Genomic DNA, 24798 nt, shown 5'->3' on the forward strand with positions numbered 1-24798 from the left:
TATTGTCCATCCCTCCCGTGGCAGCGGGGTCCTAATGGAAATTACGGGATATTAAGGTTCTCCTTTTAATAAAGAACCGGACCAACGCATTAACACTTAGTGAATACATGAACTCCTCATACTATGGTCATCTCCAGGAGTGGTTCCGGCTATTGTCACTCCGGGGTTGCCGGGTCATAACACATAGTAGGTGACTACAACTTGCAAGATAGGATCAAGAACACACATATATTGGCGACAATTAGCATGCAAAGCTCAAGAACAGGGTCACCAAGGCAGAAAAAATACGTGACGTATAAGGCACTAGAGCAAATAATAATTGGACCAATGGAGGAGTCACTTACCAAGGAGCAATTTCCCCAAAACAGCTTGGTGAATGGTACTTTGCACAAGGAGATCAAAAATCCCAGCAAGAAGAGCAAGAACACGGGTTTGAGCTGCGAAACGATTTTTTCTGGAGGTAGGAGAAGCAGATGGGAGCTAGAATAAGTGGAGGGGTTGCCCGCGCCTCGAGGGCTTGTGGCCCACTGGTGCAGCCCCCTGACTAGCTCTTCGTCTCAGTATTTTTCAAAAAATCCAGAAAAAATCATACTTGATTTTCACGGCATTCGGAGAACTTTGATTTGCGGGGTACTTTTCTACGGGACGCTAAAAGCAGAAAACAGGGAAACCTAAACTAAATCTATCATTTTTCTTCTAAGCAACCAAAGGTGAAAGCTTGGAACAGAGGTTTGTGACTCCTCGATTCATCCGTCTCATGGTCATCGAAAGAAATCTGTTAATTAGGTTGATCAAGTCTCCTTGACAAACTTTTTTGAATCGCAAAAGAAAATGGAGAATTTTCAAATAGTCACTAGGTTACCTCAATGGGGATGTGCATATCCCCAACAATCAAATCATACTTCATTTTGACAGTAGGTATAGGGCATTCAAAGCTCCCAATAAGAATCGATGAAGTTTTTTCGATAGCATTGATGCAATGTACTCGATATTGTTTCTTCAGAAAGTGCACCGTATGCTCATTACCATTGACATGGAAAGTGACATTGCCTTTGTTGCAATCAATAACAGCCCCTGCAGTGTTTAGAAAGGATCTTCCAAGGATGACTGCCATGGCATCAACAAAGTCTGTTAAGATAGTAACGTTCGCAACCACAACAGGCACATCCTCGCAAATGCCGATAGGGAAAGCAGCCGATTTGTCGGCCATTTGTAGAGAGATTTTGGTGGGTGTCAACTTATCCAGTTCAAGCCTACGATAAAGAGAGAGAGGCATAACACCAACACCGGCTCCAAGGTCGCATAAAGCAGTTCTAACGTAGTTGCCTTTAATGGAGCAAGGTATAGTGGGCACTCCGGGATCACCTTGTTTGTTAGGAGTTCCACCCTTGAAGGTATAATTAGCGCGCATGGTGGAAATCTCAACCTCAGGTATCCTCCTCTTATTAGTCACCATATCCTTCATGTACTTGGCATAGGGGGACATTTTGAGCATATCTGTCAAACGCATTTGTAGAAAGACAGATCTAATCATTTCAACAAAGCGCTCAAAATCCTCATCATCCTTATTCTTGGATGGTTTGGGAGTAAAGGGCATGGGTTTCTGAACCCATGGTTCCCTTTCTTTACCAGCTTCCTAGCAGTGAAGTCGTTCTTATCGTATCTCTTATTCTTAGGTTGTGGGTTATCAAGATCAACAGGTTCAATCTCCACATCCTTATCATTGCTACGTTGAGCATCATCATGAACATCACTATCGATATTATCGTTAGGCTCATGTTCATCACCAGACTGTGTTTCGGTATCAGAAATAGATACATCGTTTGGACACCAGGTGTAACAGCATCAGGGTTGCTAGCATGCAAGTTCCTATCATATTTCTTCTTCTTCCTAGGATGACTAGGTGCATCAGTGCTAACTCCTTGAGAATCTTGTTCAATTCTCTCAGGATGACCCTCAGGATACAAAGCTTCCCGAGTCATTCTACCGCCTCTAGGACGACTCTGACAGAATTGTCATTCAACTCATTGAGCAAGTCATTTTGAGCCTTAAGTACTTGTTCTACTTGAGTAGTAACCACAGAGGCCTGTTTACTCAGAAGCTTAAGATCATTGACATTTCTGTCCACACAAGCACTTAAATGACTAAGCATACGAGCATTCTGTTCCAATTGTCTGCTAACATAATCATTGAAACTTTGTTGTTTGGTAACAAAGTTATCAAATTCATCCAGGCATAATCTAGCAGGTTTATCAAAAGGAATATCACTCTCATTGAATCTACGCAGAGAATTTACTTCTACTACCTGTATCGGGTTATCAAGACCATGGATCTCTTCGATAGGTGGTAGATTTTTGACATCTTCAGATTTAATGCCTTTCTCTTTCATAGATTTCTTAGCTTCTTGCATATCTTCAGGACTGAGGAATAGAATACCTCTTTTCTTAGGAGTTGGCTTCGGAGGTGGTTCGAGAATAGTCCAAGCATTCTCATTGCACAAGATATTATTCAATAGGATCTCAGCTAGTTCTATGGTTCGTTCCCTAAAAACACAACAAGCACAACTATCTAGGTGGTCTCTAGAAGCATCGGTAAGTCCATTATAGAAGATATCAAGTATTTCATTCTCCTCAACAGGGTGATCAGGCAAAGCATTCAGTAGTTGGACAAGCCTCCCCCGAGCTTGTGGGAGACTCTCTTCTTCAACTTGCGTAAAGTTGTATATTTCCTGCAAGGCAGCTTGCTTCTTATGGGCAGGGAAATATTTCTTAGAGAAGTAGTAGATCATATCCTGGGGGCTACGCACACAACTAGGAGCAAGAGAAGTGAACCAAGTCTTAGCATCATCCTTTAGCGAGAAAGGAAACAGCTTGAGGATATAGTAGTGGCGGATCTTTCCCCCACTAGTGAATAGGGTGGCTATATCATGCAGTTTGGTAAGATGGGCTACAACCGTTTTAGACTCATAACCGTGAAAAGGATCAGATTCAACCAGAGTGATTAACTCAGGGTCGACAGAGAATTCATAATCCTTATTGGAGACTAAGATAGGCGAAGTAGCAAACTTCGGGTCGTATTTCATCCTAGCGTTCGAAGATTTTTCTTTCCACTTGCGCAGTAATTTCTCAACATCATAGCTATCCTTACAGGCAAGAAAGTCCTCAGCTATCTCTCCCTCCATAGCATAACCCTCAGGCATATCAGGCAATTTATATCTAGGAGAGCTAGTTCTAACAGGCAAAATAGCAGGTTCTACTTCAATAGTATCAGCAGTTTCAGAAGTCTCATCACATCTAGCAACAACTCTAGCAATTTGTGCATCAAGGAATACACCTAGTGGCAAAGCAGTATCAAGCATAGCATCATCATAAGCATCGTGGGCAGCAGAAGTAGCATCATCAAGCACAGGCGACATATCATGTTTCTAGCAGGAGGTAGTGTCGCAAACTTACTCATAACTGAAGGTGAATCAAGTGCAGAGCTAGATGGCAGTTCCTTACCTGTCCTCATAGTTGAGGGCAAGACTGTAGTTCTTGGATCTTTCGGATTCCTCATAGTGATCAGCAGACGTAAATCCCAAGTAACTCAGAGAATATAGCTATGCCTCCCCGGCAACGGCGCCAGAAAATAGTCTTGATAACCCACAAGTATAGGGGATCGCAACAGTTTTTGAGGGTAGAGTATTCAACCCAAATTTGTTGATTCGACATAAGGGGAAGCCAAAGAATATTCTCAAGTATTAGCAGTTGAGTTGTCAATTCAACCACACCTGAAAGATTTAGTATCTGCAGCAAAGTATCAGTAGCAGAGTAGTGTGATAGCAACAGTAGCTACAGTAACCAGTAGCAGCAGTGACAGCAGTAGCGGCAAAGTAACAGTAGCGAGGACCAGTAGGAAAAACTCGTAGGCATTGGATCGATGATGGATGATTATGCCGATGTTATTCATCATGCAATAGTTATAACACGGAGATATATGTAACTAGCTCTAGTTCGTCAATGTAATGTAGGCATGTATTCCGTATGTAGCCATACGTGCTTAGGGAAAAGAACTTGCATGACATCTATTGTCCATCCCTCCCGTGGCAGCGGGGTCCTAATGGAAACTATGGGATATTAAGGTTCTCCTTTTAATAAAGAATCGGACCAACGCATTAACACTTAGTGAATACATGAACTCCTCATACTATGGTCATCTCCGGGAGTGGTTCCGGCTATTGTCACTCCGGGGTTGCCGGGTCATAACACATAGTAGGTGACTACAACTTGCAAGATAGGATCAAGAACACACATATATTGGCGACAACATAATAGGTTCAGATCTGAAATCATGGCACTCGGGCCCTAGTGACAAGCATTAAGCATGGCAAAGTAATAGAAACATTAATCCCATAACATAGTGGATACTAGGGATCAATCCTCGTGAAAACTAACTCGATTACATGATAGATCTCATCCAACCCATCACCTTCCAACAAGCCTACGATGAGATTACTCACAAATGGTGAAGAGCATCATGGAATTGGCGATGAAGGAAGGTTGGTGATGACGATGGCGGCGATCTCCCCTCTCAGGAGCCCAGAACGGACTCCAGATCTGCCCTCCAGAGGAAGAACATGAGGTGGCGGCGCCTCCATATCATAAAACGCGATGAACTCTTCTCCTTGATTTTTCCGGACGAAAGGGACTAAATAGAGCTGAGATTGGAGGCGGTGGAGCAACGTGGGCCCCACAAGCCTGCCAGGCGCGGCCAGGGGGCCCGCGCCTGGTGGGCTTGTGGGCTCTCAGCTCCACCACTGCGGTTGATTCTTGCGCCAGTATTTTTTATATATTCCACAAAAAATCCCCGTAAATTTCCAGGTCATTCCGAGAACTTTTATTTGTGCGCAAAAAGAACACCATGGCAATTCTGCTGAAAACAACGTTAGTCCGGGTTAGTTCCATTCAAATCATGCAAATTAGAGTCCAAAACAAGGGCAAAAGAGTTTGGAAAAGTAGATACGAGGGAGACGTATCACAAGCCACCCCCTAGGGCTATCGCGTCTCCATCCCTGGCTGCCGCCCCTTGCCTCCCATCTGGGGGGGGCGCCGCACGACCTAGGGGAAACCCTAGGGTGGTCGACCCCTCTCCCTTCCTCCTATATATATTGGAGGCTTTGGGTGGGCTGCAACACACAATCTCTCTCTCTCTCGGCGCAGCCCTACCTCTCCTCCTCCTCGTCCTCCGTAGCGCTTGGTGAAGCCCTGTCGGAGTACCACACAGCTCCACCGTCACCACGCCGTCGTGCTGCCGGAGCTCTTCCCCAACCTCTCATCCCTCCTTGCTGGTTCAAGGCATTGGATATGTCACCGGTCTGCATGTATGTTGAACGCGCAGGTGCCGTTGTTCGGCACATAGATCGGAATCCACCGCGATCTGAATCGCTGCGAATACGACTCCATCCACCGCGTTCATAGCAATGCTTCCGCTTAGCGATCTTCAAAGGTACGAAGATGCTCTACCCCATCACTCATTGCTGGTTTCTCCATAGATAGATCCTTGCATGGCATAGGAATTTTTTTGAAATTACTACGTTCCCCAACACTTAATAGGCAACGGCCGTTGTTCCGGGGCTCGATTCCGGGGCATGTTCCGGCGTTGAATCGCAACCGAGAGAGTGGCCATTTCCTTCTATGTAAGGACTACTTTGACACGAGCAATCCTCTATCCCAACATGAGAAATTTCGGCATCATTTTCGTATGGCTAGGCATGTTTTCAACCGGATTCGAGAGGGGTGATCAGATATGATGACTACTTTGAGTGCAAAGAGGATTCCATTGGAAAGATTGGCTTCTCATCTTATCAGAAATGTACTATAGCTATCTGGATGCTTGCTTACAGAGTACCCGGTGATCTTATCAATGAGTACGTGTGTATGAGTGATTCTACGTGCCTTGATTCATTATACAAATTTTGCAAGGATGTGGTTGCAGTGTTTGGCACTAAGTACTTGAGAGAGCCAACCGCTACAGACACAGCCCACTTGTTAGCGACCAATGCCAGCCAGGGCTTCCCAGGGATGCTTGGCAGCATAGACTGCATGCATTGGGAGTGGAAGAACTTCCCTTCTACTTGGCAAGGCCGGTACAAGAGCCATGTCAAGGCTTGCACTGTCATACTTGAGGCCATGGCCTCTCAAGATCTCTGGATCCGGCACTCTTTCTTTGGCATGGCCGGATCGCACAATGATATCAACGTGCTTCAATGATCACCGGTGTTTGCAAGGCTTGTCGAAGGCAACAGCCCGCCGATCAATGTTAACATCAATGGTCATGACTACAACAAAGGATACTATCTAGCTGACGGAATTTATCCACAGTGGACCACTATTGTGAACACAATCTCCAACCCTCTGGGAGAGAAGAGGAAAGGATTTTCCCAAGAGCAAGAGAGTGTTAGAAAGAATGCCGAGCGTGCCTTTGGTGTTCTGCAATCTCGATGGGGCATAGCTCGGTATCATGCTAGAACTTGTAGCACCAAGAAGTTGTGGGAAGTGATGACTGCTTGTGTGATCATGCACAATATGTTCGTAGAGGACGAGCGCCCGAAACGTCTCCACGATGAAGTATTTGAGTTTCAGGGTGACAATGTGGTGCCTCACCATGGCGGAGAAGCAGCATCGTTTGCACAGTCCACCCAATTTCATCATGAAATGCGAGATTGGGAAACTCATATTCAAGTGAAAGATGATTTGGTTGACATATGTGGGATGATGTTGGCAACCAATATGTGTATCTATTAGACAATTTAATTTTTATTGGGCATGTAAAAATTTGCTATATTTTATTTCGGTTGTGAAACTGTGCTATTTAATTTGCTTTTGAAAAGAATGCAAAATGTTTGTATTTAAAAACCGGCGGCTAGCCGGCCACGCACACAAATATGGATCGGCGCGTTGGGCGCGCTGCCGACCCAAATCATAGACCGAGCGAACACAAAGTCGGCGGACGACCCAAACGGACGAAAAGCGGACAAAATCACCATTTGTTTGGGTCGGCCGGTTGGAATTGCTCTTACCCCATGTTTGGATGTAGAAAAAAGTGGCTCGGAATTGAATTGGACTCAAATACCAAATCCAAGATGGAAAGGAAATGGCCTCCAATTCAAATTATGTTGGTTGGATGTGCTTGGTATTTGTTGTTGGAATCAAAGGTTAGCACCTAATTCAAAATCATGTCTAGATGCGCAAACCATGGAATCGCTGACGGGGCAGCCAGATGCGGGGGCGGAGGTGGCCGGATGGGGGCGGAGGTGGAAAAATCTGGCAATGGCGAGGGGCGAACCCTAGGCGGCGGGGATTCGGGTGTCGCTCGGGGCTTGGGACGAAGTAGCTCTGGCGGCTTGGGGCGGAGCAGCCGGATGCAGGGGCGGAGGTGTCCGGATGCAGCGGCGGCGGAGATCACCGGGTGCGGGGGGTGGAGGTGGCCGGATGCGGGGGCGGAGGTGGCCGGATGCGATGTGAAGGAGGTGGCCGTATGGCGGCGGCGACGACAGGGGGCTTCGGGTCTCTCACGGGAGCGAAGGGGTATGCGGGTGTGGGGAGCATTTTCGTGCGATTCTGAGGTGCCAAGCTTGGAAAGTTGTCGCACGGGGCATACGCGCATGTGGCTTGGCTTGGAATTGGACTGCGTTTCCATGGGCCAATTCTGTAACCACGCCTAACAGCGGAATCGGGCCATAAATTCCAAATTTCCAATTCTGAACCTTTTTCCCTACACCAAAAAGGGTGTTAGGGTTTCCCCATCGCTAAGAGCAACTCCAACGGAGCGATTCATTTCGTCTACCGCCGTCCGTTTGGGTCAACATGGATAAAAGTGATGGCCCAACACACGGACCCATTGCCAAAACGTGTCCACGTCGACCCATTTTCGGATCAAATTTAGGACCGAAATGCATCAGCGCGGACGCGAAGCTGACGCGCGCGCGTCCTCTCGGTGTCCGCATGTGGTCAGCCTGGCCTACTTGTCACACAGCCACCCACCCACCTCTGTTTGTTTATTTAATTTGTCGGCCCACCCCATCCACCTCTCTCTTATTATATTAATATCAGAGTGTTGTTGTTCACTTGGTTTTCGTTAGATGCATGTATCTACTCATTTAGAAAAAACAGACACGAACAGGTCGACGGACGATTCAAATGGACAAAACCGTTGTGTGTTTGGGTCGCCTCCTTGGAGCTTTAAAGGAGGGCGACGCGGGGTGAGTTAGAAGAGTCTAGCATTGGAGTTGCTATTTTGGGCAAAAAAATGTTCTAACCTATAGCACAAAGAAAATGCAGATCTCACCCTAGTTCGAAAATAAGTTCAAATCTAACCTCTTTGTGTGACGCCATCCATCGTGGCGTTTAGGTTGCAAAGGAGACGCCACGCACCCCGGCGTCTGGCTTGGGCCCGCTCCCATTCTCTCCTTCGGTTGACCGGCTGACGTGGCAAAGGTCCAGACGCCAGGGGCCATGGCGTCTGGTCCCAACCTAAACGCCATGCCTCGTGGCGTCTGGCCCCCTGAGCCAGCATATGTTTTCTTCCCCTCCCCGAGGCCCAAACGCCATGGTCTGTGGCATTTGTCCCCCCCAGGCCCAAACGCCAGGCCTCATGGCGTCTGGCCCCTGAGCCAGCATATGCTTTCTTCCCCTCACTAGGCCCAAACGCTAGGAACCCTGGCGTCTGGCCCGTGAACCCTGCTTCTATATATTGTGGAGTGTTGGTGCGAGTCCCACCACACTCACTTTCCCCATTCATTCACCCCGAGCTTGTTGCTTCTATTCTGCTCTCCTCCTATCTCCTTCCCCTCAAAGACCCCCATCAAATCATCGCGAAAAGGTGATTCCCTAACATAACTCTTTCCATAACTTTGTTCCTTGTAGTATTATCCTCCGATTCATCCATTTTTTTTGTTAAATCTTCTTATTATGCTACATTTTTTACATCTTAGAGAAACCCTAGCTCAAACTTGTCTGTATTGAATACTCATTCACTGTAATGCAGGATGAGACCGTTCATTTATGCTGAGGTTTCTGCTGAGGCGGCGGCTCAGCGTGAACGCGAATATTTTGAGGAAAAAATGAACTACTGGGTGAAAGTCGTTGATACGTTGAATGCGGCGTGTAGAGCCTTTTTCAAACTACTGTTTAAGTAAGGACGTTGCCAAAAAATAATCGACAAAAAGGAGAGCGAGATCAAAAAGCTGAAGAAGAGGGAAAAAGATTATTGACGTGATCTTGCAATGCAAGTTACATTGTGTGCAACAAGCGAAGAACATGAGCAGTTTAACATTCAAAACCATGGCCATGTCATTGATTGGTTAGTGAGGCAACCTTTTTCGCCACTGCCGAAGCAGGCTTCTCGTTGGGCATGGGTCAAATAAAGAAATGATGTCATTTGCTGCAATCCTGGACCTAACGTCAATTACCTATGTAATCTTTGTCATTTGGAACTATAATGACATGTATCCATCAGCCTGTTATGTAATCTTTATCATTTGAACTATGTAATCTTTATCATTTCAACTATGCAATCTTTATCATTTCAACTATGTAATCTTTATCATTTGAACTATGAAATCTTTATCATTTCAACTATGTAATCTTTATCATTTGAACTATGTAATCTTTATCATTCCAACAATGTAATCTTTATCATTCATAACAAGTACACAAATTAAGGATAACATAACAGGTGCGCTTCATTTCATTTCAAGACATGTTCACGAATGCAAGATAACATAAGGTGTTCACTACATGACAACTTCAAGAATTCAAGATAACATAGGTGTTCACTACACGACAAGTTCACTTCACGACAGGTTCACAAATTAAAGATAACATATCAAGTGCACTTCACTTCACTTCCTTCTTCCTCTCTTCGTGGTTTTCCCCTTTCTGGTAGGCACTTCCTCCTCCTCTTCTTCGCTAGACTCCTCTTCTCCCTCTGCCTCTTCCTCTTCTATATCTTCCTCGTCTTCCTCTTCTTCAATATACCGCATCCCCTTAGGCAAATTCTTACGATTATACTCTGGACTACAAATCCGTGAATTTAATCTCTTCTTTATCGCCGCACGTGGTGTCTTCCTCTTCGTGGACTGTGACGGCTGTGACGGCTGTGGAGCATCAATGTATACCTCATGCTCCTGTGTCGTCTCTTCTTGTATTTCTTCCTCTTATTCTGTGTCATCGATGGTCAGATGATGACGTCGAGCTCTAGAGGAGCGGCTAGTACCAGCTATAAACACGTCCATGGATTGAGCACCGTGGCAAGAAAGTATAGCTGCCCACTTGTGGAACCTTGCCTTAAACTTCTGATACAACACAAAGCACTATGTTAGACACAAATAACTAATCCATTAAGACAAACATTTGTAAACATGCTCATACCTCCACCGTGATCCTAAGAGTTCTCTCAGATGATGCACCTCCTTGGGGATGACTTAGTGCTACATTAGCATCGTTCACGCACATAAGAAACTATGTGCCCTTCAATTCATAAACACAACAAACATTTAGAATTGAAGAAGACAATGTAATTCTGGTTGGTTCTGATTCATTCACTTACCATTTCGTCATGCATTTGTGCATAGTCAACTTGACCCCCAGCGGTCTCTCGTACAGTCATGTTTAAGGCATGATACCCTTCTGCAGCCGATGGATCTTCCGACACCAACTCGGACCACTCTTCCCTAGTCCAACCAGGCTTAAGCTTCAACCGGTAACGCTGCCCATACCACACAAGATATTTCTGGTAGACTGACTCATTGTGGGGTCTATTCTCTGAGTCAACTAACGTGTCTCTCTGATTCCACAATGCTATCCAGTGATGGTGTTTGTTCGTCCAATCAGATATATCCTGATTGTTCCTTCGACTGTACCTACAAACAATGCACGATATAAACAATTAGCAAACATAGACTTGCACAATGCTATAGTACAAATCTCGTAGACATTTTGGCTCACCCATGCAGATGTGTGATTACCGATTTGTTCTCCTCAACTGGAATACCTCGTAGTTTCCCAAATTGCCTAGCAACACGGTCTACAAAGTGATGCTCGACAGTGTAAAAGCATATCATTGGACACCTAGACCTCCAAATATTATTATCACGCGTGCACATCTCGTTGAGGGCGTACTCACGATCTTCCTCATAAGGCCGCCAGAAAACCTACAACAAATAGGACGAGCTGAGATGTTAGGTACACAATCTTATAAGGCTGTCAGAAAACCTACAATGGAAGGAAGTGAAATGTTGGTACCTGCTCAGTACTTAAGGTGTCCAACTCGTTCACATAGCACTTGTATCGCACATGAGAGCTTCCTGTGTAAACAGACACCCGATCCCAATGATAGGCAACTGTGGGGCGACGATATGGATCTACATCATGAAGCCCTTCATGTGGATTGGGGTTTGGATTATAGGAGTTCTTTAACACGGGCCGTCCAACCGGCAACCGCTCCCACATCCACGCAGAGAGGCTCCACACAAACCCACACAATGAATATGTCTTTTTGTCCTCGTTGACGCTTGGTCCAACTACAATTAAACATAAATGTTAGCAACGTGTGATGCATGACAAATAAAAAATAAATGTCTGCAAACAGCTCTTACCTGACGATACAAGTATGCTAGTGATGTTGAACCCCGGCTATACTGAGTATCCCAGTCCATGAGTAGCTCCAAATACATCCAGAGGGCCGAGTTCCCGGTTGCATCTATGAAGACTACTTTGGTTAGTACATACCAAAGATAGGCCCGAGCGTATTGTTGCACAACAATCTCATCGGCATCCACAGGGCACGGTTCTCCTCTCACTTGTTTTAACCAGGAGTGCTTCGCTTTTGAGCCATCAGCCTTGCCTGGCAGAGGGGGAGGGGGTTCAACACCAATTAAAACGCCAACCCGCTGTCGCTAGTTAGCGGCACTGACATGACCCGTAACAACATCGCCATTGAGAGGAAGGCCGCTTATCATGGCCATGTCCTCTAGGGTCATCTTCATCTCCCCACAGGTGGAAAGAATGTGTCTCGGGCCTCCAACGATCCGTCAATGCGGTCAGCGCTGCATGGTTCACCGGTGGTGGGTTTCGCTTGAATTGCAACACAAAGGGCAGTAGACACAATCTTGCAATGTAGGGCTCGTATCGAATGTCGTATGGAAAGTCATTTGCACCATGACCCCTCATGCACTTAGCTACTACATGCTGCAAAGAATGTGAGCTTCATATCAGTACGACAAACACACATGAAAAACTCAAACAATTGACAAGTTTTCTTACCTTTTAATTCTCAATTGCACGGCCACGGTGCACTCTGTCGAACTCTTCGATTAACCCATCATACCAAGGGCCATTATCATCCACCATCCTACGATAAAATAACAGACATCGAATTTCATCATCTCTTTTGCAAAAAAATAACCAAAGGATAATACATAGACCTACACATACATATCTAAAAAAACTATAACTAACTATGCCTAACATATATCATCCAACTATACAATCTAACATATGCCTAACATATATCATCCACTATGCTATATAAAAAAATAACCATTATCATCCAAATAAACTATGCCTAACTATGCCTAACATATATCATCTAACATATCTAACACCTACACATACATATCATCTAACATATTTAACTACACAACATATTCAACTATATAATCTACCTAAAACTAAGACCTACATAATCTAATCTACACATACATATATGCCTAACTATATAATCTACACATACATATTCAACTATACACATATTCAACATATTCAACATACACCTACATAAAATCTACCTAAACATATTCAACTATATATTCTAACAACTATCAAACAATCCCTACAACTAATCTAATCTAACATAACCTAATATACCAAAATACTATCAAAATATAATGTTAAAATAAAAGACAATTGAATAGTTTGGGGAAGATTACCTCAATGAAGCTTGGGGGGGATCTGATCTGTTAGTTTTGGTGAAGGAGGGAGTAGACCAAGGGGGGTGAGGAGGAAGATGGAGGCGAGAGAGAGAACAGAACCAGAGAGAGGGAGGGGTGCGGAGGAAGAATGACCCGGTGGGTGGGCGTGTGGCAGTTATCGGGCCCAGACGCCAGGGTGCGCGGCGTTTGGGTCTGGTCGGGGTCCAGACGCCATGGCCTTTAACGTCTGGCCCCTTTGCCACGCCAGCCGGTCAACAGAAGGGGGAAACGGACCGGGCCCGTGTCAGACGACGAGGTGTGTGACGTCTTCTTTGAAACCCAAACGCCACGATGAATGACGTCACGTAAAGAGGTTAGATTTGAACTTATTTTCAAACTAGGATCGGATCTGCAAAAAAAAATTGTGCTATAGGTTAGAACGAAAAAATTTGCCGCTATTTTAGGGGGTGTTTGTTTCCAGGGATTTTTTGGTGTAGGGACTAAAAAAAGTCCCAAAAAGTCCCATATGAAACAAACAGGAGGGACTTTTAGGGACTAAAGTGGGGTGTTTGGGACTATTTGGAGAAGTACCTGTGGGAGGGACTTTTTGGGACTTTTTCCTACCGTGCCCATCGCATCGCGTTATCCACTCGTCTCCTCCAGCCGCTCGCGCCTGCACCTCCCGCTCGCGCCGCCGCCGCCAGTTCCCTCGCCCGCCGCCGCCGCCGCCAGTTCCCTCGCACGCCGCCGCCGCCAGTTCCCTCTCTCGCTGCCGCCGCCGCTGCCAGTGCGCTCGCTCGCTGCCGCCGCCGCCGCCGCCAGTTCCCTCTCTCGCTGCCGCCGCCGCCACCAGTTCCCTCGCTCGCTGTCGCCGCCGCCGCCAGTTCCCTCGCTCGGCCGCCGCCGCCGCTGCCAGCGCGCTCGGCCGCCACCGCCGCCATGGATGAAGACGACGAGACGCAGCTCCCCTCTCCGTTTCGCTCGCATCAACCGACATCTCAGGGCTCCTCCGCCGGCGGCAATCTGAGAAGGGGATTCGGTTTTTTGATCTGAATAGCAACGTGGATGACTTCCCCGATTTGGGCTCCTACCAGCAGCTTCTCCTTGACGAACAGGCCGTGCATGGTCCTCCTTCGGCTGGCCCTGGTCGTGGTAGGGCTGTGTCTCGGGGAGGAGGAGGCCTGACCCGGTCTGTGAGCATCGGCAGCGCTCACAGACGTCCATTCGTCGCCCCTGCCGCAGCTTCCGCTGGCGGAGGCGTCAGAGGGCATGGGAGGCCCTTGTTCCAGGGCACTGGACGTGGTGTTGGTCGAGCCCGTGGTGCCTCATCAACTGCCATTCGAGGTGTCGTAGGACGGGGCTTTTCCATCTCTGCAACCCGGCAGCGTGCATCATCATCCGCTGTGCCTTCAGAAGATGCAGATGACAGCGAAGGTTTTGAAGATGGAGACGACAACGGCGCTACGGGAGAGGTATAAATTTTTCATCCGGATACATATTCAGCTTTCTGCATGTTAGGAAAAAAGTTGTGCAAATTCATCTCTTTTTTGTTTAGAAAAACATTGCGAAGGCTGATTGGACAGACGAGAATGTTATTGTGTTTTGTAACATTGCCTGTGAGGAAGCTAGAGATGGGCACTGTGTGAATGGTACTTGGACAACTAGAGCGTACAAGAATATGAAGACAAAATTTTATCATCGCACTGGCCTCCTCCATAGTGCCAAGCAGTTCAAAATTTGTTTAACTAAACTGAAAAACTACTATAGTGCTTGGGTGTGGTTGGGGCAGCAAACTGGTTGTGGCCGAACTGGAGACGGAGTTATAACAGCATCAACTGAGTGGTGGAACAAAAAAATTAAGGTATATCATTTCCAAGAGTACCGTGATGGCACAATGCCTAGAGGAAAAAAAGAACATTTCAATTTCAGCCATTCTTCACTTAGAAATGTCATTGAGAGGTGTTTTGGAGTCTTGAAGAACAAGTGGAGGATTTTATTTCACTTACCTAGTTATCCACAACAGAAACAAAGCAAAATCATTGTGGCTTGCATTGCATTGCACAATTTTATTAGACAAAGTCAACTATCCGATATAGATTTTGACTTGTGTGATGAAGATGAAAATTATGTACCATTGTCTATGGCAACGACTACTCCAAGAAATGATTCAACCAATGAGACGGATAGTGCTGTTATGAATCAATTTAGAGATTGGGTCGCTGATGGGTTATGGTCGTTGAAACAGCAATGATATTACTTCGGTTGTTATGAACAAGTGTTGTTCGATTCTGCAATATTTGCTTATGAACAAGTGTTGTTTGCTTTTGTAATCTTTCATTATGAACAAGTGTTGTGAACAAGAGTTCTTTGCTTTTGTAATATTTGCTTATGAACAAGTGTTATTTAATAATATGATCAGGGGTAACATGGTCTTTTTACATGTCATTTGATGACCTCTAGTTCCTGTTTAGTCCCTGGAAACAAACGGGTAGGGAGTAGGGACTTTTAAGTTAGACTAAAAAAAATCCCGAAACTTTTGAAACGCCTTAGCCCGTCCGGTTTCGCTGGCTACGAAGAATATCACAACAACCAACCAAACAGACCTAAAGCTAGTCAGTCAGTCAGTTCTCCCCCATCACAGTGTGATCAGGTGGGGGCGTATATATATCCGTGCCATCAAAACTGCACCGCCCACATTCGGCGCTGACAATAGACATCGTCTGCTGCTGATTTTGTTGTGTTGCTGCGAGGATCTTGTACCCATCGCAACCACTCCTCAACGACCTGCCCGAACCACGACCCGCCGTGTCACCGCCTTTTTCTATCTTTTATTTATTTACTTATATAATTCTGTAGCAGCAGTAGATACAAGAGGAAGAAGAAGAGGCCGAGACAACAAGTAATCCATTTTGGCTTTCTTGGTCTGTTGTTTTGTTTTCCAAGACAAATTTCATCCTTTAGGGGACCAAGCAAAAGCATCATCATCTCATCCCTCTCTAAAATCCCTCCATCTAAAAAAAACGTAATCACCAACCTTTACCACCTTTGATCCATTGCCTTTACCTTTCTTGGCCTCTTCTTTTTCTCTTTATTCCCTGCCTAGTTGCTGCTGCTACCACTCCTCTCCTACTGCTTTGCGAGCAGCGAGCATTTTGTTGCTTACACTCGGCTCACACACGGCACTGCCATTGCACCACCAAGAAGGAACCCGGCCGTAGGCAGGTAGCAACACGCCAAGAGCATGAGGGAGTTTTCCTACCAGGAGATCGAGGCGGCGACCGGCGGCTTCGCGGCCAAGAACGTCGTCGGCAAGGGCAGCCACGGCTGCGTCTACAGGGCCAGGCTCAGGGGCGGCACAGGCCACGGCAGGAGGCTCGTCACCGTCGCTGTCAAGAAGGCCTCGCACCCTCAGGGGGAGGCCAAGCTCGCCAACGAGATCGCCGTGCTCGCGGCCGCGCGCCACCACCCGGGCGTCGTCAACCTCGTCGGCGCAGCGCCGGGGCAGCCGCCGCTTCTCGTCATGGAGTTCATGCCCAACGGCTCGCTGCACGACCTGCTGCACCGGTCCCCGAGGCCGCCGCCGTGGCCGCGCCGCGTGGAGATCGCGCTCGACGTCGCGCGGGCCATGCGCGCGCTTCACGGCGCCGCGCCCCGCGTCATCCACCGGGACGTCAAGACGGCCAACGTCCTGCTCGGCCGCGACGGCCGCGCCCGCCTCGCCGACTTCAGCCTCGCGGTCAGGGTCGCTGCCGCGGGCGCGCCGAGGCCGGCACCGGCTGGCACGATGGGGTACCTGGACCCGAGCTACACGGAGCCCGGCCGGCTGGGGCCCGAGAGCGACGTGTTCAGCTTCGGCGTGGTGCTCCTGGAGCTCATCAGCGGGCGCAAGGTGATGGACGTGAACGCCTCCCCGTCGTCCATCGTCGCGTGGGCGCTGCCGCTGATCGGCGCCGGCCTGGCGCGCCAGGTGTTCGACGGGAGGGTGGCCGCGCCCAGTCCCGGCACTGACGCCGAGGCGGCGATCGCCAGGGTCCTGTCGGTCGCCGCGCGATGCGTGTCGGAGACCGTGGAGCGCCGGCCAGCGATGGCGGAGGTGGCGTCGGAGCTGCGCGGCGCCCTGGAGAGCGGCGGGTGGCACCGGCGCGGGAGGCACGTGGTGGAAAGGGTGTGCAGGCGCGTCGTGTTGTGGGGGGTACAACTGCGCGTGAAGACGACGCGGAGGAGCAAGGTCGAGTGCACCGAGCTGTCTGGGTCGTCGGAGGGGGGCGGCGCACCGAGCCGCGCGGACTCGTGCCCTCGGTCCAACACCATACGACTCACATAGGCTGACCAAGCAAAGCCCAATGCTTAGGTGCCCGTCCAATGATGGGAACGTGCCAGAACTGGGTTGTTTGGCGTGATCAGTTTACTGGGATTGCTGTCGTTATTCCCGGAGTAGTTCATCTACTGGATTAATTAATGTAGTATGACTGTTTGATTGAGCATGTTCATACGCAATGTCTTGGAATTTGCTGACGAGATAACTTGTAAGGAGAATCTACCCACATGTTTCATGTTTGAATCTCCGGGCCTCCTGATTTTGACTTCAACAAAACGGCTATACATTTCTTCATCTTTGTATGTGTCACATAAGTCCAAAGAACCCTTTGCGAAACTCTATCAAAGCAGGGGCACAAAAGCACGGTAGTATCTGGCTAGCTGGTCTACATGTCAAACTAGGGCATGTTCTGCTAATAGGAGTAGATAGAAAGCTGGGAAATTAGGCACGGGAAGCTCATGGATTCAGCGTTCGGGTTAACCCAGGGTTGGGCAGTAGCGGGCAGTTAGTAGGCTTTTGCTTTGGCCATGAGATGGCCATTATTTTGCTCCAACTGCACGCACACTGCACATACTGTACATGTGTAACTAAAAGCTGGCTGCAGGCAGTTCTTGGCCTGAAGCTCCCAAAGATGACGGACGATGCGCCGGAGTTAATCTAGTCTCATCGACACACTGCCCACCCGTTAAAGCTTGCCTATTAAAAAGAGTAGGAGTATTATAATACTGCTGAGGGTCTGCTTTTCTTGAGCAAGTTGCTTTTCCTTTCTTACAATTTTCTGCTACATTTTTCGATGAAAATGAGCTTTTATTAATTAACCCAAACGTCCCGTCGAGGAGACGAAACTGGCAAGAGCTCATACCAGTCGAGAATGATAGATGCATGCCACCGCTTTGCCGGTGAGAAAATGGGATGAATTCTTCTTGTGTGGATTAAGGGTGGAGCTAATGACATTGAGGAAATGTACATCGACAGCATTGTATATGTCAATCCTTCAGAGTTATTTTTGCGGAAAGATTATTCTAGATAAGATGGAATAAATTACAGAGGAACGCAAGAAGAAAAAAACCTTACGAATAAGTTCGATGTGATTGAGAAAATATTGCAAATGGGCGTGTAAAATGGTTTCCCTCTTAGGAAAGAAATTTGGCAAGCCTTTCTGTGCAGGTGCATCTTATTTTGTTTTGTTTAATATAATCCGCTAGTGGTATTATTAAGAGCTCATTATTAACAGCTATTATTCATTTGGTTTGTCCAAGCTTGAAAAGTTTATTTTATTTGGTGGGGAGAAAAAATAAAGCCGGGAACTCCGTAGATGATTCGGTCGGCAGGACATAATTGATTTGACAAATTCCTAGCTGAATAATGCTTACTTGAGATTTCTTGCGCTCTTTTTGTTTACGGAGGAAAAATCAGCCACTGTCGTTTTCCAGCAACTGTTCTTAGAATACAAGAGAACCAACGCAAACTCCAGCATTGTTTCCAGCTTTTCCAATTTAATACAGGCGACCGAATTTTAAATCAGGAGATGCAACAGGGACAGAAGAGCCATACTAAATCGCTGGAGAAGATGTAGAATAGATTGCACAGATCGATCTTTTGCAAAAGAGGAAAGGCAACAAGAGAAGCAAAGTAGTTGTGCATATGCGAAGACTGGCAAAGGAATATTTTCGACGAAATGTCAATCATGAGGCTTTTCAAGCAAAAGCTTCATGGTCGAGCATTCATTTGAGTTATTGCAGGAGCTACCACAATTCAGCAATGGTTCAATGATGGCTTGTGGTGGGGTTAGCCACCCACATTTTAGTGAGCCGCACTTCATGAAAAGAGGCACCTCCTCCTCCTCTTCCTCGTCGTCGGTGTAATAGAATGAACTGGAGCCATCCAGACCAACCCAGACCAACGTGGTCATCGCTGAGGCTAGGAAGGTCGACGTAGCCTCCCACATCACTACCGCCGCTCACGTCACCGCCGGGGGTTGCCGCAGCCGTCGTCCAAGAGCAACGGGGAGAGAAGGGAGAACGAAAACTAAGGTTCGTCGGGCGGACCGACTCGTTTCGACCGAGCCTGCTAAAGGCCAACTGCGCCCGCCTCGTCCTAGTCAGCACAGCGGCACGCGTCGATTAGCCGTTGTGTCATCTGACAGATGGGATCGCCGGGGGTTGCCGCAACCATCGTCCAAGAGCAACGGGGAGAGACGGGAGAACAAAAACTAAGGTTCGTCGGGCGGACTGGCTCGGTTCGACCAAGCCTGCTAAAGGCCGACCATGCCGGTCTCGTCCTAGTCAGCACAGTAACACGCGTCGATTGGTCACCGTGTCACCTGACAGATGGGGCCGAGTGGTGAGATACATGGTCAATACTAAGTTATATGGCCAGTGTGTCACCTGACAGGTGGAGCCGCACGGTCAGATACATGGTCAATACTAAGGCTCTTCTTGTAACAATTAGACCGAAAATGATACTAAACTGCGATAAAAATGAATTGTGGTACTGACTCGTTACAAATGAATTGTGATACTGACTCGTTACATGGTGAATTATGATAGCTCACCAATTAACTCCATTAATTTGGAAGGCATGACTTAAGTATTACGCGGCTTCAACTCTCGCAGGATTTCACAGAGCAAAAACATCCCCAAATTCTGAACAAGGCCTCACGCAAAAAACAACAGTGAGTGGTACTGCAGCGTCTATGTCATTATTGGGAAACCACACCGAAGTCCTGCGCACCCAAGAAGTTGATAGCACACACATACACAAAATATCAGATATCCATGCACCTTAATGATACCATGAAGGCATAAAGTACAGCAAATTCATGAACTCAATTTGGAAGGAAGCTACATTGTACAAAGGTAATACAACTGCAAGAAAATCCAAACGAAATTCTCAACATCCCTGGGAAGAAAAGAAGCAGAATATGTTCATTCACTGGACTGAACAGTAGTACCAAGTGCCGTCAGTTTTCAAGGCTAAACTAGCTGCTAACATCAAGAGAGAACTAGCTTACTATGGCAGCTCACTTGGCCATCATCACCTTCACAAACTCTTCGTAATTGATCTGTCCGTCACCATCGACATCAGCCTCGCGGATCATCTCATCCACCTCCTCGTCTGTCAGCTTCTCACCAAGGTTGGTCATGACATGGCGGAGTTCAGCCGCCGAGATGAAACCATTCTGGTCCTTGTCAAACACGCGGAAGGCCTCCTTAAGCTCCTCCTCAGAATCAGTGTCCTTCATCTTACGTGCCATTAGGTTGAGGAACTCAGGAAAGTCAATCGTTCCATTGCCATCAGCATCCACTTCATTGATCATATCCTGAAGCTCTGCCTCAGTGGGGTTCTGCCCTAGCGAACGCATCACAGTTCCAAGTTCCTTGGTGGTGATGCAGCCTGTTCAGAAGGCAGACAGTTTTCAGTTTAGTAACTTAAACTGCTTCTACAGATATATACATACAAAGGTAATACTGTTCAAGTATTAAATGCCATAGAGATTTATGTCAGCAATTCAATTTCATGCACACTAAAAGAGGTCTTAGACAATGGGTAATTCCGGTTTGCGACCAAGTCAGCCCTACCGATTGTTTTGGTCATGACTGAATTTTTGGTTCTTGCTTGGATGGACTGGCAAATTTTTGGCATGACCATGCTCCTTAGCCCACTTTCAATTTTCTGGCCAACAGTGGCCAAAAAATAGAGGTTTGGCTTGGGCTCAAACCAGACACACCCAGTAAGACTTGACAACCTGTTGCCAGCCTATCTAAATCCCCTGACTAGCAGGCCTGGCTAGTTGTCAAATAGTCACTGACTAGTCAGAATCTAGAATACTCAGAGTAGTCACCTGGCCAGTCAGGTGCGACCCGATTCGACTTGCCCCCACTTGAAACACTGACTAAATGATGGTAACACAAAAAACAACAAGTATGCAGAAAAACAAAAGTAATTGTGCAATAAAATCACCATATCATATGTGAAATGCTACATCCAAATGCAATGTGCCTGTAATGGGCATATATCTTCCAAATGATCTTGTAGACATTTATAGAAGTAATGAATACATCCGGAAGCCACATTTGCACGTGCATGTGCAATACAAGAACATAACGAAATTTTGGGTTTTCAATGGACACAAATATTATTTACATTTATTTAACATTTAGAGATCATTTCAGCTATATGCTAATGCAAAAGACAGTAATGCACCAATGATTGGGTTCATCAACAAATCTTGCAGTCTGGAATTTTGGATGCATGAAATCATTCAAGGGTAGCAAACAAACACAAATACAGTTTAAGTGGACAATGATGAAATTTCACAAGAACATTCAAGGCTTAACTATTTGAAACAACACTATCCACAAAAATATTTGGGTAAACATTTCGTCAACTTGACCAGTACCAAAGTCCACACAATTAGAAGAGCAAGACATGTAACCTATTACAGCAAAGATTTGTTTTAACTTGCAAGTACTTCACAAATCAATGCTACAGTGTTCTATCGCAAGAATATTTTCAGTTTCAGATTGGAAACATATTTGAGAATCCACTCAAAATTTACAATGGGTCTTGATTTTCATCATACAAGGGAAGACCTATGGATCCTAGAAAGTCCATATGCCATGCCTTTAACATAATCAGCAAGTTTACAAAAGAAAACCATTAGTGAATATTTCAAATATTAAAATATACACAATCAAAGTTGCAGAGGACATTCAATTAGACCTTCCCCACAATAAATCTATTAGTCCTCACACCACACGCCAACAAAGACATTCAACAAGCTAGGGATACCAAAACTACCACGCATTTCCTCAATTCCTCTAGAGAGATGGTGGTGTTATTGAAGGATCAAGGACCATTACTGATACATCTGATTGGTTTGTTCATTCATTTTGGTCCTTGGCAAGGTATTTTTTGCATAACCAAAATGCAATTTGGCAATGTTTCCATGGAAGAAATATATAACAGAACCTTTTAATCAATGTAAATTTGTGAATCAATCTTTACCAGTATGATCATGGCTCCCGTTTCCCTGGTATTAACCATTGGCTAGAAATCTTTGAACAGCAAGCAACTAACTACAGATATATTTTCTGTCAAGCAGTAAGCTGGCAACACATGTGAGTTACTCGATTTGCTTCAACTAATGTTTCATAATAAGTAAACATCAATACCAATAGCTATTCCAGCCATCACATGCATTCTCCATGTTATCAGTCTCACACTAGCACCGCCATAGCATGATAGGCAAAACCAGACAAACTCTGATGTGGCATTCACTGAGAAGAAAATATGTAGTTTAAGCAACCAAAAACTTAATCATTGCTATCACAATCCTATGCCCATGGCATCCAGAGAAAAAGACCCAAAAGCCTAGGTAAATTCCAAGTCAATAGTTACATATAAGTACAGAATTATGGGGTATTACATGATCTTATAACCCTAACACCACATCGCAGCGCACCTCCTTACTGCTGTTCTAGCTGCACCTAGAGAGTAGCGACTGATGACTAGTGACCCACCATGCTCTAGCAACCGACTCAGCAGCAACAGTGCCACCGGCCATGCTGTGTGATCGTTAGATGTGGTAGACTGCCACCTTCTCTCATAATTCAATCTCTTCCTGGTAGAACCTTTTTTGGGGAACTTTGCAAGGTCATCGGTTGCTCCACCGAAACAGATCTGATGGAACGGCCAAACAGCCGGCTGAAGCCTTCGCTATGACAGACAGCTCAGCAATCAGCCGGAACGGACGAGTTCTGGACGAGCATACGGCGCAGCAATACTGCACGGTGACGGGCGGACAGCGCTGGCAAGAGAAGAATGTATGGAGGCAGAATCCACAAGGAACGGTGAAAAGGAGTGCGAGATCTACTGCATCTTGAGCACCCCGCAAAACCAATCCCGCCGCGATCAACTCGAACCAGCAAAACGCATGTACGCTACGTCGATCAGATCCCCAACCCCAACACATCTACGCGCCAGTGCAAGGCACCGCATCAACTACAGCGAGTGCGCGCACATCGAATGCGATCGTGCAAATCATATACGAGTAGTACAAGTTAAAAGAGGAGAACAGAGAGGGGATCGAACCGTCTCCGTCCTTGTCGAAGAGGCTGAAGGCCTCCTTGAACTCGGCGATCTGGTCGTCGGTGAGCTGGTCGGCCATGGCTCCTACCCCAACACGCGGACGAGACGGAGATCTGAGAGAGAAAAGAGCGAAGCGCGAGTGGAGGAAGGGAGGAAGGTGACAGGGAGGAAAATATTTAGGCGACCGGATAGGGGAAACTGCTACGCGTACCTTGGACCGCGGCTCGAAATCGCAGGCTCTACTGTTTCTTCGTTGGCGAGTGCTAAGCGCCCACCCTGCCACGCTGGCCGAAATTTTCAGTCGGTCACACGTGACCCGTCACACCGAACCATGTTAGAGCATCTTTAGTAGAATCCTCAAACCCTTAAACCCGTAAAAAAAATTAGAGGTCGAACCCTCAAACCCCTTCCCAGCCTGTAGAAGTGAGGGTTGGGGGGGGGGGGACTGCCCCCAACCCGTACTCCACTTCCCACCTCGCACGGGAGGCAGTTGGTTCCCGCCCGCGCGAGGAAGTTGCTCCAGCCGCCGCCGCCCCGCCGCCCCCCGCGCTCCGGCCGCCGCCCTGCCTCCCCCCGCGCTCCGACCGCCTCCCCCCGCGCTCCGGCCGCCTCCCCCCGCGCTCCGGCTACCGCCCCGGCCCCGGCCCCGCCGCCCCTCTGCGCCCAGGCCCCGGCCCCGCGCTCCAGCCGCCGCCGTCGCGCCCGCCGCGCCCCCGCCCGCCGCCGCGCCCCCGCCCGCCGCCGCCGCGGCCGCCCGCCGAGAAGGGTCGCGGCGCCCGGCGGAGCTCCACCGCGCGGTACGCCAGGGAGACGGCCTCGTCCAGGCAGCGCGAGCGCGAGCTCCTCCGCGGCTAAAGTCATTTTTGTATCCTCTGTTCCTCCGCGTGCATGTTCATAGTGTTCAAAACTAGGCTATAAGGGTTGGGTTTGAGGGTTCTAGTCTTTGCCTCTGTTTTTCAACCCTTAAAAGTGTCAAAAATGGCCAATTCTCAACCCTTAAAACTGATTTTGGATTTAAGGGTTTGAGGGTTCTACTAGAGATGCTCTTAGACAGTCGGATCCCTTTCTTTTTTTCCGACCCACACAGAATCCATGCGGGCAGCAGGAGAGGGCGTCGCTGCCCCCGCCATCCGCCTCCCTCGTCAGTGTCACGCCGCCCATTTCCGTCATGGTTTTCATCCGTCCCCTTCTTCCTCTGTAAGTCTGTAACACCGTGCCCTCCACGAGCGTGTAGTTCGGCCATCGCTATTTGTAGATTTCGTCTCACAATGGTTGCAGCTTTGCTTGACCTGTGGCTGCAACATTGTGCATTGTAATGCTTCGGACACATCAACCCGTGGTCGTTACTTCTCGAGGTATCTAGATTGGCTCCATAAATCAATACTAGTTTTTTCACACTTTGTCATTGCTTATGCGCATTCGGGACCAACTTTCCGAT

The 24798-nt window shown here is 47.3% G+C and overlaps 2 protein-coding genes across 2 annotated transcripts; one reads left to right on the forward strand and one right to left on the reverse strand.

Annotated features, from left to right (window-relative positions):
- The first annotated feature begins 15511 nt into the window (after positions 1-15511).
- Positions 15512-17510, forward strand: LOC123439780 (serine/threonine-protein kinase-like protein At5g23170). Its single transcript, XM_045116457.1, has one exon. It carries the CDS (start codon positions 16191-16193, stop codon positions 17271-17273), a length of 1083 nt encoding a protein of 360 aa, XP_044972392.1. The 5' UTR covers positions 15512-16190; the 3' UTR covers positions 17274-17510.
- A 2566-nt stretch (positions 17511-20076) lies between these two features.
- LOC123443486 (calmodulin-1) lies at positions 20077-23564 on the reverse strand. Its single transcript, XM_045119866.1, has 2 exons — positions 23364-23564; positions 20077-20663 (listed from the first exon to the last, which is right to left on the reverse strand). Exons 1-2 carry the CDS (start codon positions 23437-23439, stop codon positions 20290-20292), a joined length of 450 nt encoding a protein of 149 aa, XP_044975801.1. The 5' UTR covers positions 23440-23564; the 3' UTR covers positions 20077-20289.
- Positions 23565-24798: the final 1234 nt, after the last annotated feature.

Source organism: Hordeum vulgare, chromosome 3H (assembly GCF_904849725.1).
Source record: "Hordeum vulgare subsp. vulgare chromosome 3H, MorexV3_pseudomolecules_assembly, whole genome shotgun sequence".
Lineage (NCBI taxonomy): Eukaryota > Viridiplantae > Streptophyta > Magnoliopsida > Poales > Poaceae > Hordeum > Hordeum vulgare.